Raw genomic sequence first — 16930 nt, 5'->3', positions numbered from 1 at the left:
CCTTGTGCCTAGCTTTTCTGCAAGCTCACGTGCTGTTGTGCGAGGGTCTGTCTCAACTGCTTCCCTTAATGTGTTTTCATCTAAGGATGGCTTTCTTCCACGACCTTCGTGGTCTTCAAGACTTTCATCTCCATGTTTAAACCTTTGGAACCAATACTGAACACTACGTTCAGTAACAGAGCCATGGCCGAATGCCTGGTTGATGTTCTGTGTAGTTTCGGTAATTTTTCGTCCAAGTTTGAAGCCGTAGAGGTAAATCAAACGAAAGTCCTTGTTGTCCATTGGAGGTTACGAAACTTACTCTTAGCATAGTTGAAACAGCAAACAATTAAGACACCTGGTAAGCGACAAACGTTGGATTGAACCAACCAACCAACGACAGCTTGCCCAGTATTTATCTTCTAAATGTGATCATGAGAATTCCTACATTTATTTTCTGGACAACCTAATAATAAGCGTTAATTTTAACTGGAGAGCTTCAAAATCTTACAGACTACGACTGACTATTTCAGCTGATTTAATCAGTTACAAACTCCAACAATGTCTTATATATTTCCCTTATTTTAGAGAAAGACGTAGATATATATATTTAATATCTGATCAGTGAACCTTTAACCGAAAATATTAACTGCTGAAATATTTCAGCCCATTAGACGCTACAACTTTTCAAAAGTTTTGAATCTATACTTTTTTTTAAAAAGAACTTTCCAGGTCTATTTGCATTTTATCATTTATAAAGATATAAGCACGTGTTTCGTAGTCAGAAATATCCTAAAGATATCACCAACCGTGAATTTGTTGACTAGACATGTTGTCTCCAATACCCATGAATTACGTATTCTCATTAGATGGTGTTGATTAAGAGTTAACAAGAAAAAAGAGCACATGGCTGTTAACACAAAAACAATGACAGAATAATCGGTGATTAACCCGCTAGGCTAAGAAGGAAGTCCCTATCTAATGAAACGTACTTATGTATAATAAAGATATTATAATTATTATTACTCATATGAACTTCAGGCACGCTTGACACTGATATATATTAGTGCAGCGTTATTATACCCCTTAATTAACAAAGCTGCATACGTCTCTGCGTTTTGACAATGAGTAGTTTGAATAAATGGAACAGAACCATCGCAAGTCTCATAAGTGGACCAAGGAAACTGACACTATTTCTACTAACCATGAACGTTGTCTTGAACTTTTCCTACCTCGATCTGAAAAATAAAAATTATTTTATGTTCTTTTGTTTTTTCTTGGAACACTTCCAAATATTTTCCGACTAAAGCCTTTGGAGAATTGACAGTCTATTAAGCTAGCAATAAGAGACCGGTGTACGTAAGAAATATGTCGGTGCAACTCGAGATAAGTAATATCTTACGTCTGAACGTACGTTGTTAATTAAAGCACTAATAACTCGTAATGAATGCCTCGTGCATAACTGCTTGTATACGTTAAATACAGTTATACATAACATACGAGCCGACGGCCAGGTCAATGACTCCATGGCTCGAGCATAGTCGTTCATAATTTAGACTACTGACCAAAATGCGGGAACTTATAAACAAGTTTTTAGACCCCTAACTAGGAAAGAAATACTGTCCTGTCATTAGAGGAAATAAAATGGCCCGATAACACTCGTTAAAAGTCTAACAGATGGTGTTTTAGCATAAGTTTTTATTTATAAGAAAAATATAAATTACCCTGATAATTAACAGCCGTTAGGTACCTGTGAAGTGCTACCGTGGCATTATTTTTCTTCATTAGAAAAGCATGGAATATCCCTTCAACACAGGCTTTGTTTGTTTTCGAGCGTTGTAAGTCCGTAAACTTACCGCTGACCCGTCCAGGGGGCAGCCCAGTAGCCAGCGTATCATAAGGCCCAAGCTTTTCGCCAAGAGGATTCTGAAAACGCTCTGCGTTTCCAGCTGTTGGTGCATTATAAGAATGACAGTGAGTCTCTTTACTCGATTTAAAGCCGGACAAACTTCTTGTGGGTGCAAGTCAAGAGTTCAAAACTTTGGACCAAAATAGTTGAACCCAAAGGATTATTGACATGGCCTTTAACCCATGCCTTGCATAAAGTACAATAACATTTTGTAACAAATATTTTTACGCTCAAGATTACACCTTTTACACATAGATTTAATATTGAAAAGACTGCAAAGGTCAGGTCTAAAACAAGTTTTTCTATAGATGTACAATCTGAGTGAGATATGTTTAAAGAAGTTAGCGGTGTTTCACTTATAAACCTGACAGTTTTTCCATGCTGAATTATATATTGTACAATCAATTATAAAAGTTTTGGTAAATACACCATTTTAAAAAAATATTTCTCATTATGGTTTCTGTATAATAATACAGTCATAAGAATGCTATCAAAATAACTCATGAGTGTTCCGTTAAAACAAGAAAAAACTAAATTTTCTTTTAATCCGTGATGACGAAACGTTGTTCGTTCCTCTATATAAATTTTTTTCTCAATCCATATCAGCCGTTTATACATTTTTTTTTTGTTATTAATGATTAATATTCGTAATTGCATATTCTGGTTAAGAAGTTAGCATACAATATCACGTACAAAAGTCGTAATGAATTTCAAACCGTAATTGTATGTGATGGAATGTACAAAAGCTCACTATTCATAATAATAATATTTAAACATTTCCTTCAAAATATATTGAGTTTAGAACTTGCTCTTTTTGTATTATTATTTATTGAACGAATAAATAATAAACTAATAATTCCTTTTTTTTTAAAAAAAAAGTGTTTCTGTGTTGAAAGTGTCGCTGATGTTGTGTTTCAGGTACTGCGTAGTATTTGAAGTTACCAAGTCTCATCACAAGTGCTCGCCACTTGGAGAAGATGCGACTAAATTGAAGAAAGGAGAACGGGTTTGCGTAGCCTGCGAAACAGCTGCAATGAGAAAGCATTTGGGATATCGCTGCAAAGGTCACGGGGTTGACGGCAAGTCTACTCGCTGGGCTGCACTGGATGCCTCTAGCTGCCACGGCCGTTGGATTAAAATAAGCGAACATTCCTCCTGTCCGTGTAGCACGACTGCAGTCCCTGATTTCATATTCGTCTGAGTGAAATAAAGTAAACTTGGGCTCGGAGAACGAATCGAGAAGTTAAAAAAAATTTAAAAAACACTAAATTTGAAATTTATTGTAAAATAAGCGGGTTTACCTGAAAATTAATTTACAACAAAAGGTTATTTTTCTTCAAAAAGGGTTTAAGTACTTGATTTTAAATGGGTTAATCTTCAGTTCGATACAAACATGAAAAATATTCGATAGCTTATACTTTTAGATTAGGCTTTCATATTGGATTATGACTGCGATATATACACAAGCGTAGGTACGACTTTTCTGAACAAATTAGGATGTTGGCGCTATTTGTATATATACACTTTAAAATAATTCTACACTATGAACAGGAACGGTTAAATCAAACAACCCAGTTCAATACTGTCAGACTATGTACTTTTTATTATATATAAACAACCAGTCAGTACGTTGTTCTAAAACAAAATTTAATTTCCTGGTACTCTTTTCAGTTTTAGAGTAACGTGGACGTTTAATCTTTAGTGTTCATAATACGCGGTTAACATGTTGATATTTTCAGTGGAAATTAAATGTAAACAGTAACTTGAAATTGGCGTAGATTCGAAGTTTTATTTTTAGGATAGACGGTTCTTTTTTCAGTTTTATTAACAATAGCGGGGATTTTTAATTCTCAAAGACTCGAGATTTAGAAACGGTCTTGTAGTAGCAAATATCTGGATTGAAGTTTTTTGTAATTTTTATAATCATATTGTCCGTCCCACTTCTAAATGAACTTTTTCAACTTACGTACATTTGTCTAATGAATACGTTTTCGTGGAGATCTCGTGTGTTGCCATTCACTATAATAGTCGCTACACTTCGCTTTTCTCAGGCATATTAAAGTGACTTGCTAAGTTTATAGAATACACTAGTATATTTTTTTTTATTGTTAATCTTTCGTTACTAAAATATCTCGACTGGTTGAAATAGTTATGCGCTAGGCCTAAGTGGCACAAGAGTGTTTATTATTATAAACGTTAGGACTAACAAAGAACACTCATTATAAATTAAAGTAATTCCAGCTGAATTACTTCTTCGTTAAAGCATTACGTTTAAACCAAGTTATTTTGCCCAAACATGTAATCGTCGGGAACTTTTCGGTTTGTTTGTTTTTTAAACTGAACATGATATTATGCATTTAAATGAAATTTATTACATGTTACAGCTTTTACAGTAAGAAATAATTTTTATTTAAACAGTTACGACAATTCAGTCGTTGGTGCGTTCATTTTCAAACACAAGTTTAAACGTTAAAATAGGGTTTATTATTTAAATCAACATTCGATAATAAAACGAGGATATACAAAATAGCGATAGTTAAAAATAAAAACTAGAACAAATACGATACTTGACATTTGTAGCATCATGATTAATGTCTTTACTATATGCGAAAAAAAGATAAAACTGAAATATTTTCAAGAAAATTTAGGTAGATAGTTCCTGTTTTTATCCGCAAACAACGAAAATTGACGGTACGATTTCATCTTGAATTAATAAAGTATTTTGTAATTCTTAATAGCCTACATTTAATCTTCTGATTACCAAAAATGATTTCATAATTTACCGACAGGTTTTGCGTTACTGCACATTTTTACTAATAGGGCCTTATAGAAATTATTAGATTATTTTTCCACAGATTACGGGAAAGAGACAATATCTTCATGATAAGAGGGTTAGGCATGTTTTGGAATATTAATATGGAGTAGAATATTACTTTTAATGAAGCTTTTCATTTCAAGATATATGATTTTCAACATTTCGAATTAAAAATGTAGAATAATTGTTTTTACACTTTTGGACTTATGGCGAATCTTTCCAAGTGGTTTATTTTAAAATTTAATAACTTATATATATATATATATCAAATATGTTCTATTACATGTGAGCCCTCATGGTAGCTATGGTCTTACTATATTTTCTCTCCCCCTTGGAGTAAATGAGCGACCAATTTTCGATCAGTATAGTCGATATGATTTGATTTTATTGTTTTTATCCAAGGCTTAAAGTAGGTCGTAGTTTAGTATAGCATAAAAGATGGTAATAACTAATCACACTGGATATGGCATATTAACTGCGAAGTTGTGAGATTATAATTTTCACTTTATTTCTCACTATTTTGATGGGTGAATCAAAGTGAGCAACGTGCTCTGACGTGTCAGGTATGTTTATGTTTTGTGTATTAATACGTCACTAACTAAATTTTCTATACAACGCTTAATGCATATGCTGTTCAAGTTTTAAAACGAATGTTTAGGTATCTAGAATCATAAGCTTATATAGATTTAGGGCTAGTTGTAATACTAATAACATTGAAAAATCCAACTTTGTGTTTCCGCTGATAATCAGTAAAGTGCATGTTTGAGGTGTCAAATAAAATATTAAAAGTATTAGTGTATTAAGAGTTTCTGTTCTCTCACATCGTACTTTAGAAATGTTTATTATACAGCTAGGAGTGTTTATTTTTATGTCTGACTGGCTTTGATTATATACAAAGACCTCGAAACTTATCGTGTGCTTTTTTATACATTTGTCATGTTTTAAATAAAAACTTTTCTTCATTCGTAGGGGTTATTTGATTTCTTGAATTCAAGACACTTCCATTTTGTTTTGTTTTTTACTTAACGAGCTAGACACAGTTAAAAAATAAATTCCGCTAACGTTTGTTTACATATTTTGTTATCAACAGAATCATGTTCATATAGTTTTAAACATTTTATTTTTATAATAATTAATTTGTTTAAGTATTAAGACATTTTAAAATGCTTTATGAATACCGCATACTTTTACCATCTAGAAGTTATCGTATTGCTTTAGTTTAGTAACTTTAGTTGATTTATTCGCTAAATTATTAAGGATATACATGCAAGTCATATTGATCCAATTTCACTTGGTCAAACGGACGTGCGATTTACATCTAGGTAAATTGTTTGTTTTACTTCGCTCAAAGCTACACGATAGCTATACACGCTAGCCGTCCCTAATTTAGCAGTGTAAGATTGGAGGGAAAGTAGCTACTCATCACCACCCACAGCCAACTCTTTTACCAACTAACAGCGAGATTGGCTGTAACTTTATGATGCCCCCATGGCTGAAAAAGTGAGCATATTTTGGTGTAATGGGAATTCGAACCCGCAACCCTCAGATTACAAGTCTAGCGTGTAACCACCTGGCCATCTAGATGAAATAAGTAAGATTTGAGATTTACCCGGTACATCTTTTTGAACGGGACACACAATATTATAACAGTGCTGAGTGGATAAGTTTAAGCTAAGAAATAAAGTATAATGCACAACAAACACAATCTTTATTAAAACTTGAAATAAAAAATAGTGTATTTACTTGCTCACGATCGACTGTTGTTCCTTCAAAATTAAATTTGGGTTAGGTCAATTCTGGATGAAATTAGGAATTACATTAACAAACTGAAAGACTTCTACTTAACACGCAACCTAGCGCAACTACTGTACCATGTGACTGGTCACTCTAATCTCACATAGATATTACTTCATCATCCAGAGAAAAACGTAGTTCTCGACATCCTGAAACAATGTCGCATGTAGCAATGTTCGTCACAGAAAGTAACAGGATATAAGTAACTTTGAGAATTATGAAGTAACGGTAACTTGAAACGTTATCGAGTTAACGGCTTTTCGTTAACACGTTATGTGAAAACCTTCACCTGTTGAGAACAGTGAATATCCATACTACAAAAAAAGCAGAAACTTGTGATACGTTCCTGTGTTACACATCTCTATATCAAGTTGCAAGCCAGCGTCCTGAATTCAAGAGGTGATGCCATCGTCCATGCTTCACACTTACAGCTTTAAGAGCGTTAAAACAATAGCTAGTAGCCTTGTAGCTCAATATCAGGGCAGGATTAACCTGAATTCTAAAAGCTTGTGGACCCAGCCATTTGGCTTATGTACGAATGAGGTGATGGCAATTCCAATTACACTTGTCTAAAACCTAAGGTACAAATGATTCTTGATTTTTAACTTTATATTTCAATCATATATATTCTTAACGTAATCATTTTAAAAGTGAGCTAGCTGTTTTTAAACTTGTTTTAAATGTTCTTTAACTATCTAAATTAACCTTTTCTTAATGTAGTTGGTTCAGATTTATTCCTTATATGCTTTATAAAGTCATAAAACAAATACAATGAATGATAAGCAGCTAATTCTGTTACACTGTTTCCTTAGGTATCATTGAATAACATTTACAATCTATATTGCTATGTCTGGTCATGCTCTATCTGATGACCATGCATTTTGCCAATAACCTGCTATGCAATTTCCATTTTAAAAGGTTCTGTTGTAAAGGTATTCTCTTGAAAGTACACCTACATCCTGCATGCTTCATAGTCTAAGGAAAGTTTGAGGCTGACAGTTTTCCAACATCCATTTCAACAGTTTGATCACAGAAATCTACAGGCACTGCATCTAGCAACGTGACATATATGATTTCTTACGAACAGTCACTTTATACTTCACCTATACGAGGTACACGAATACCACTTACAAGATGGATAATTTTTTGATGTGCTTCTGTTGCCTGGACAATACCACAACACTGAACCAAAAACAATGGGCACAAAAAGAATAGAAAGAAAAATATCTTTATTAATGAAGCCAGTGATGAAATCGTCATACTAGTTTCCCCTTCGTCCATAACAAAAATAATGGTACACATATACATGCATCAATATTCTAATACTACAAATTACATCAGTTGTATATAACCAATAAAATCAACACTGAATAACATTTGTGTATATATAGTCACATATAAAGCCACTTCAAGTATAATCTTTTGTACAAAAACACAATATTAAGAATGGCTTCCCGGAATTCATTATAAACTTCTTGCAGTTGTTGATACTAACAGAAATGTTGCTTATTACCCTTAAATCTTCAATAACTACATGTGTCCGAAATACACGCGAGAACAATATTTTATTAAAGGCATTTTAACGAGATACTTACAAGAATATGATTGTCTTTAATTTACAATATACAGGATAATTCTGAATTTGATATTATTTGTAAATCATTCTGACAATTAGTACTCTAAAACATTTTAAATCCTCTTTTTATTAAGTTCAAAAATATTGTGCTTACAATACATACAATAAAAAGAAACATACACACGTAAAACGTTTATGTGCTTCTGAGAGAAAGGTAAAACAATTTTCATATTTCTAAATGTATTACTATAGATTCCCAAATAAATTGTATGCTACTCATACTGCAGTAAACAATTTATAGTTGTCTCGTATCTGTCTGCTTGTTGTAAAGCACAAAACCTAGTGGACTAGCTGTGCTCTGTCTACAACAGGTACAGAAACACAATATTTAGCTTCATAAGCTCACTGACTTACCACTGAGCCACTAGGGTGCGGGACTGGTAGTTTGTTTTTAAGCAGTGCTGTACTCACAAGTAGAATTGAAAAATGGTATTTAACATTATTAACCTTAGGATTTATCATCGAGCCACTGGGAGCTTTAGTCAAGAGATCTTTAAATGCCAAAGTATTTCTAAACTATTGGAAATCAAGAATTGTCATAATACAAGTGCTCTATCTGAAGGAATCAGTAGTCAGTTAAGTTTACAAAATAGCTCCATGGACAACGTCGACATTTTGTATAGGTTCTCAGCAGTGGCAGCGCCCGGGGGGGGGGGGCTTGAGCCCCCCAATATTGTTACCAACATATATTCATAAAATATGGAAAACACAATCGTCGTTGTTGCTTAACAATTAACATCAAAGAGACATAGATCTGTAGAACTCAACGTCTTCATTAAGACGGAAGTATGTGTCATGCGTCCCATAGCAACGTACTGAATGCACTGAACTCATGTGTTGTATTGCCGTTCCCTGTGTAATGCGATTCTATCTTGAGCTTTGACGAAGATTAGACAACCACGTTGATTTCAAGTTACAACAGAACAGACATATTGTTTTGAAGTAATATTGACTATAAACACAACATGATGAAAGATAGTTAGCCTGATAGTAACCTTACTTTTCCTGAGAGTGAATTAACTTCACATGGGATAATTCGTTTCTGCTATGTAAACTATGTCTTTATGTTATATTTCTTTTGATTTGTAGCTTTACTTTTAATGGTATATTAAATGTTCAATCTAAGCTAATCTTGATTTTCTTTATTATTATGTATTACCTTCGATGGAATTTAGGTGAAGCTTCCTCTTTTACATATACGCATATTTTCATAATCAGATTACTTCTAATTTGTAATAATGAATTATTAATCAGAGTATGAGTTTCCCAATGAAAACTGCATTGAAAACGCAGTTCAAATAGCACACCTTTCTGAAATGTACCTTTATAATTTACCATCTATACTTCATATTGATGGCATTTTGGGAAGCCCCTCCACAGTTTACCTCAGCCCCCCCCCCCAACGAAAATATCCTGGCGCCGCCACTGGTTCTCAGCTACTGAAAATCAATCCAGAAATGGCATACCATGTTTCATGTGCTTTCAAACAATCCATTACAGATTTTGTCATTCTTGGAAAACAAAATATAAGCATTTCTTCTGGAAATATACGAAAACAAAACCATATTTTTTTTTTATTAAAGCAAGATGTTCTTTAACATTCAAAAATACCTAAATCATGAAAACATTTACCTGTTGGTTACTATAAATAACTATTATTGATTAATTCTGAACAGAGTTTGATAAATGCCACCTTTATAACCAAATGTAGAACCCAATGGAAACAGCAGGACATGTTCACATTACTTAACCTGTTTCTGAAATTGTATGTTTAATCAACTATTTAGTACCAAATAGTACAATACATTATCTCAACAAAACAGTTTGATGATGTGAGCTTTTAATGTTTGTCTGCAAGTAAGCAATAAGTTTTTTTTATTTAAAAATCTGATTAATGAATCTTTAATTTGAAATTAGTAAGATTAAGCCTGAATATGATTAATCAGATTAAATTTGAATCAGAATTGTCAGATTAATACCAGAAGAGGTTAGGAATCAGATTAACAAAATGAGATGTTTCTACTTAAAACACAACCACAGATTTACCTAGTGCAACTACCACACCAGGTGACTGGTCATTCTAATCCCACACAGTGACACTGATTTCTAGATATTACTTCATCAACCATGTACAGTATTTCTGTTCACTTTTCTTTCAACTTGAGGATTTCTAAAAAGAGTACCAATGTTGTCCTTTTACAGGCACTATCACAATGCAGTGGTTATTTTTAGTTTCACAGGAAGTTTTATTGTCCTGTGTCACCATAAAGGAATTTGCATCTGTAATTCACAGATGAAAAATGTCTTGTTGAACAGATGTAGAAAAATGAGAAGTTACAGTGAAGAATATTCTACAAGACCAAATAAAGGAATTTCTTCTAAATTACAAATGAAAAACGTTTATGTATATTCAAATGTTTGTTGAATCAAATGCTTGTTAATACTGTATGGATTTCCTGACAATGTTCCATGAAGAAAAAGAATTACAGAGAACAGAAGTATAACTGTTACCGTTACATATCTGGGATAAATGTTTGGATATAAATATAAAGAGTCACCAGTATGCTTAAATGAATCAGTTTGATGAAGCAAAGGTAATTTCTAAGAAAATAAAATTAGTAGATAACACAAGTAAAACACCTAAGTATTTAGTGTTTCTATCTTGAAACAAAAATGGAAGAGGTTACAGTTAAAGGATGACTTCCTTGTGTCACCTGTAACTTGGAGAAGTTTAACAATATTGATGAAAAATAATATTTTATATAAACTATAAGAAAACAAAAAAACTAAAGTTTTATTTGAGAAGCCAGAAACCAATTACTCAGATTTCAGTTTGAAATTAGACACCAAATCAACCTCTGTAAACATAATGTTAAAACTAAAAACAGCTTAAAATTAGCTGTGTGTGCATGGAGTAAGTTTATTGGATTGACTCATTACTGGAGAAGTAACATTAACTACAATTCCAAACTTATGAAGTGTATTCTTATGAAATGTGACATGCTTTCAGTCAACAGTACAAGTCTGTTGTATACAGCAAATTGCTGAAGTTTTTATAGTAAAGATAACATCTGTGAAATGCCAACATTAGCCTGACAAGTCACAGAGCAGGCACAGAAATATTTTTGTCCACAGTACCATTTGAAAATTCTATTTAGATAACCTCTACAATTTCCTAACTGCACATCTAAAGTTTTATCTGTATCCATATACACTGTTCTGTTATTTTCTCTGGTCTAACAAACTGTCATTAAATCAGCAATATGAGGACAAGATGTAAAAAAGAAAAAATCACAAAGAAAGCACAAAACTAATAAAATCACAAAATTTAGCCATTAAAGAACATTATGTGCAAGCTGGACACAAAACAGACTGGAACCCTAAACCCTGACAAAGTTTGCAAAACAAGAGAAATAAAGAAATCTTTATGTCAATATAATAAAACCTTCATTAAACACACTTAGGCCTAAAACTCGGCAACTTTTGGTTACAATTGGTTGAATACACAAATGTATAGTGACCAATATAATAAATATTATATAATCGCCAATATAATAACAAGATTGTACATTCACCAATATATTTCTATGATTGTTTGTACAATAGGTATTTGCTGCCCATTTGAAAGTTAACATATGAATTCTCTGCTTAAACTATTTATCCAAATTAACTCTGACATCATATACATATGATGATGTTTAATGGCACTCTGTATAAGGTCAGAGTATGTAGTTTTGACCCATATCCACCCACATAGGGTTAATAATAGAATTTATCTAAGGTAAGAATACTTTGAACTTGTTTTCCTCAGAGTACTTTTTTTTTTTTTTTAAGTTATTGGTAATGCAATTTTTTTCAATAATCTAAAACATGACATTCAAAATAGGTTTACCAGGAACACAAGTATTAACAAGGTTAACTATGTCTTGTCTTATTTAACATAATGTTTTGGTTTTCCTTTCAACTGCATTTTCTCTCAAGTTTACACTGTGACAACTTTTGCAAAGTTACAGAAAAATTATTTCACAGCACAAAAGGAGAAAGATAAATGTAATTTCCTGTAAATAGAATTTTTTTAAAGTATAAATTATTTTGGTTGTATAAATAAAAATAATTTCTGTCATACTTAGTGCAAAATGTATATTTTGTTCCAGTTTTCCATCCTAGATGCAAACAAACCCCAAATTCTATTTAAAGTGAATTATATCAGCTTGTAGCATTTAGTTAGAATATAGGTCACACACACACACACACTTTAGAGCTAAAATACAGAATCTAACTGTATCATTGCAGCAGTGCTCATCAAAACTGGCATTCTGCCTGAGAACCGTGTTCACTAGTGTGTCAAGGTTTTGTTTTTCTGTGTTGTGACATCTGTTTAATAAGAAACTAGTACAGATAGTTCTGTCTCACCTTATATTGAGAAGCACTAGCGTGCTTAAGACAGCTTTATTTAAAATAGTGGTTTAAACATAACAATCAAATTGAAAATATAAATTACAACATGCTAAACCTCTACATCAAGGTTATGGACATTAAGCCTACTGAAGTGTCTGAACAATTAGGAACTTATTCAACAACCTTCATTCTTCAGTACTTAACAACATAATGGTCACTAATATTCTAAAATGCTTGAAATGAAAAGAGAGCATAATGAAACATATTCCACAATACCTCAAATATGCAAAACCTTTCCCAGTCTTGAGCCCTTGTCTTTAAATGAACCTTATATCTGATGTGAAACAAATATTAGGAGCAAATAATATCCATCATCTAAAATTCACACTTCTTAAGTTAAAATTGTATTGCTACTATAATCTCTTTCTCTCAGTATTCCTCTTCTATCTTTCCCCTTTTATGCTTTCGATTGAGTAGTCCCAGATAATACGTAATTTTGATAGGTGCATATTATTCACACTGAACTTTTACTCAACAATGAGTGATACAAGTTTTTAAATACTCTGTAATTGCCAGATACTGGTACAGATTTAGCTATATTTTCTATCTAATTCTTAACACACTCAAGGTACTTTCAGTTTAAAGGCATAGATATAAATATAAAATGGACATTTTTGTAATTTCAACTCCTGTGATTAACTTAAAAACTATGTGGAAAGGCAAAGATCAAAGTGTACATACATTTTACAGAGTGCAATTCAAAACAATATTATGTGTTTGACACCAGAGTTATGAACGATTAGTTTACTCTACATTGCTGATTTAGCAATAATTCATGACAAAAGAAACCACCAAATACAATATATAGGGATAGAGACAAAACACTAAGTATGCAATTAAAACGTTCTAGAAATTATAAAGTACAATATGCAAACTGTGCAATGGATAAAAGTATTTCCATTCTTCATATGAACACCATCTTCTGCTTCTGTTTGTCAGACTCTAGGTTTAACCGATGTCGGCAACTCACAGACATATCCTGCGTACAAATATATTTGTAATACATCTGTCGTGTAGATGTCTATATCTGAATAAAAGGTACACACGTTTCACACAGATACACGTAACATACTGAGAATTATAGTCAACATTCTTTTTCCAAGATGGGGTTGACTTCTTATACAGTCAGTCGGCCCAGCATGACTAGGTGGTTAGGACAAATAACTTGCAATCTGATGATTGTGGATTCAAACTTAATGACCTTTGGATGCAAGACTCATGAAATACTAACAATTCAGTGTAAATATAGGTAATTATGATGCTCCATTCTGAATCTGCAACTTATGGACTGTAAACCCCCGTGCCACCAAATATGCTCGCCTTTTCAGCCATGAAAACATTATAATGTGATAGTCAATCCTACTATTCGTTGGTAAATAGTAACCCAAGACTGTGGATACAGATTACAAGCTACTTTCCATATAGTCTGACACTGCTAAATTAGAGACAGCTACCACAGATAGCCCTTGTGCAGCTTTGAGAGAAATTCAAAATAAACAGAGTCAGTTAATAAGATTAAGTTACATGTGTATTTTCTTCAATTTATTAAGTTTGTTATAGGTTTGTACTTTTCAATCAAAGTAACCTTTAGTTTATTTACCACCTAAACACTGGATCATTAAAATGTTCAAAACTTTGTTTTTACTAAACAAAAGTTATTTCTCAAAGATGTAATACAGTTTTGTGTTAACCATTTAATAACTCTTTTAAGTCTCTCGACGAAACACTGAGGTTCTTTCACAGCCAAGTTCAGCAGGGTCAGATTAAGGCAGGACCTATTAAAAAATAGGCCCACCATGCTCAAAAAAAAAGAAAAATAAAGGCATGCATTAGAAAATATATGCATTCCCACATCACTTATAGGTTCAGTGTCTCAAAAATCTGGAAGCCCTACGTAGCCCCAGTTATTTGTGATATGCCTAGATTTATTACAGAAATAACATGACTGAGACATATACAAAATTTCAGATAATTCCTTAAATTGAATATTACTGAAGAACTAGAACTGCGTATCATGAAACTTGTCTAGTATGCGAGAGCTACGTCACACTTTGAACAAGTTCCTGTCAGTAGTGAATTCAGAAGTGTGGCTTCGGGGTTTGAACTCTACCCTTTTAAATGCAAAGTACCCTTGATATGAGAAAATAATCATTATTGAAATTTAAAAACAACTAGTTATTTAAATTTCATTATGTCATTTTTCCTTTGCAAACCTCTCAGTGGCACAGCAGTAAGTCTGTTGACTCACAGTGCTAGAAACTGGGGTGTGATACCCATGGTGGACAGAGCACAGATAGCCCATTGTGTGGCTTTGTGCTTAACTACAAACATAGTTGTTAACAGTTATTGTTATTTCCTGAAATAATATTACAGTGACAATAGCTTGGTAGATCTAAAGCCTGAATGACCACTATCTGTTTGTATTATGAACAAGGGTGAGTAGGCCCAGGAGAAGTCTTCAGCTCCAGGCCTCATAGACCTTTAAGTTCATCCAACATTACTCAAATTAAACCTGTATATAGTTTGATCTCCTTGACTCCACATTGTTCTACTTAGAAGTCCACTACAAACTACTGTAATCAATTTACAGTGCATCAAGTAATACAGTATGTAACAGAGTTCAATGATGAAACATTGGATTCTGCTATTCATAAAGGGTATTTATTTATTTATGGCATTCATGTAAAAAGGTCATGTGAGACTATACTTTGTAGCACACAGTTGCACCATCAGGTACATTATGGATGAAAAAATAACAATGTAAATTTACAGTGCGTCAAAAATAACTCCACTGTCAAAAAAACTGCACATGATGTGGCAAAAAATCAAAAACAGGTCATGCTAAAATTTGTCAAGGTGTACATGACTTGAGGTACTTCAAAACTCTTGACAAATGCAATTTAGGAACTTGTTAGTGTTGTTTGGTTCAAGGTCTACTTTCCAGCACGTGGAACTGTTAACACTCTAATTAAGATGATGCTTTGCAAAAAAAAAAAAGTGTTGCTGTTAGTTAACACATTTATAACATTTGAGATTGCTAAAAATAAACATTATAAAGTTTAGAATTAAATAAAATTAAAGAATTTAAGGAAGTTATGTAGGAGACAACATGTTGCTGTCCTTCGTTTTGCACCTTGGACTACTCTGTACATCCCAAGTATTTATATAAACTTTTCTATTAGCAATTTGAATTTTTCTCTGTTGTAGCTGTGTTCTATATATCAATCAATCTCTTTATTGAATTTTTTGTTATGGAAATGATAATAACATACAAAAAATTATTACAAATGTAACCTCAAGGTGAAATTAAATATAAATGCAATTGTAGTATAATCTAAACTGTTATAGAAAACTTATTATGCACTGTTCTTTCTTTCCCTGTCACACTGTTTTGTTGTTGTCTATTTACACTTGATAAAAATACTTAACTTAGGGGATTACTGTTTTTGTTTAGTTATGTTCATAAACACTGTTGTTACTGTATATTGCACAATATGTTCAAGTCTGTCCATTATTCCTATATTTCAAGTTGAACAATTGTAGTTCAGTATTGTTCTTCAATAGTCATATCTTTTCGAACCAACTGTAATTAATGAAGCTAACTTATCTTATGAAGCTCTGTAGTAGGAATCAATTGCACCCAAAAATATCACATGAGAAATTATATAAAATAAAGTTCTTTGTTGCTTTTAGTGTCTTTTCTTGAACAATTTTAATAATTTAAGAGTAACCTTTGTAAGCATCTTTGCTGCAACATTATGAGACTTAAAACTTTTATGATAGCAATTCTTCTATTATTTTAAAATGTAATTTGAACTTTCAAGTTATGCTTGCCTATGAAAGTTTTCATCAATATTAACTGATAGTACGTTAGGCTAATAGTGACAACAATAGATCAGAATGTTAAGACTTGACCATACCATCTTCCATTAGACAGTCTCGTAAGCCTCCGCTGGTAACTGTACAGTGCTGTTAACACTTTCTCCTTCCTTTCTTCCATGTTAACTTGTTCCCTTCATGTTACAATATCTCTGTTTACATATTTTAAATCTTGTAGTTCATATGTTAGCTGAATGTTTGCTTAAAAAAACCCACAAAAATCAATAAAAAAGGAAAAGAAAGTTACAGAATATAACAAATAAATAAAACAAAGAACAGTTATTAAATAAACATGAAATACCTTCACAAGGCAAGCTTAAGGTCTTTAATTTTGTTTTAATATACTGATATATGTACAAATAATACAAGCAAATACTACAGCACTATGCATGTTCTTGGAATCTATCTTTTAACTCTCAAATTACACACTTGTTTATATACCATTCATTATCAGTGGAGT

At 32.5% G+C, this 16930-nt stretch overlaps 1 protein-coding gene across 1 annotated transcript in view; it reads left to right on the top strand.

Moving 5' to 3' along the window:
• Positions 1-5667, top strand: part of LOC143253424 (somatomedin-B and thrombospondin type-1 domain-containing protein-like) — a 35178-nt gene extending 29511 nt beyond the window's left edge. The window contains exon 4 of the mRNA XM_076507288.1: positions 2807-5667. Coding sequence (XP_076363403.1) covers positions 2807-3089 — 283 coding nt within the window. The 3' untranslated portion in view covers positions 3090-5667. The remainder of the gene's footprint in view (positions 1-2806) is intronic.
• The last annotated feature ends 11263 nt before the right edge of the window (positions 5668-16930 follow it).

The sequence above is a fragment of the Tachypleus tridentatus genome, chromosome 6 (genome assembly GCF_004210375.1).
Source record: "Tachypleus tridentatus isolate NWPU-2018 chromosome 6, ASM421037v1, whole genome shotgun sequence".
NCBI classification, from domain to species: Eukaryota; Metazoa; Arthropoda; class Merostomata; order Xiphosura; family Limulidae; genus Tachypleus; species Tachypleus tridentatus.
The sequence above is the reverse complement of the archived record's forward strand: the minus strand, read 5'-3'. Positions and strand labels throughout refer to the sequence as shown.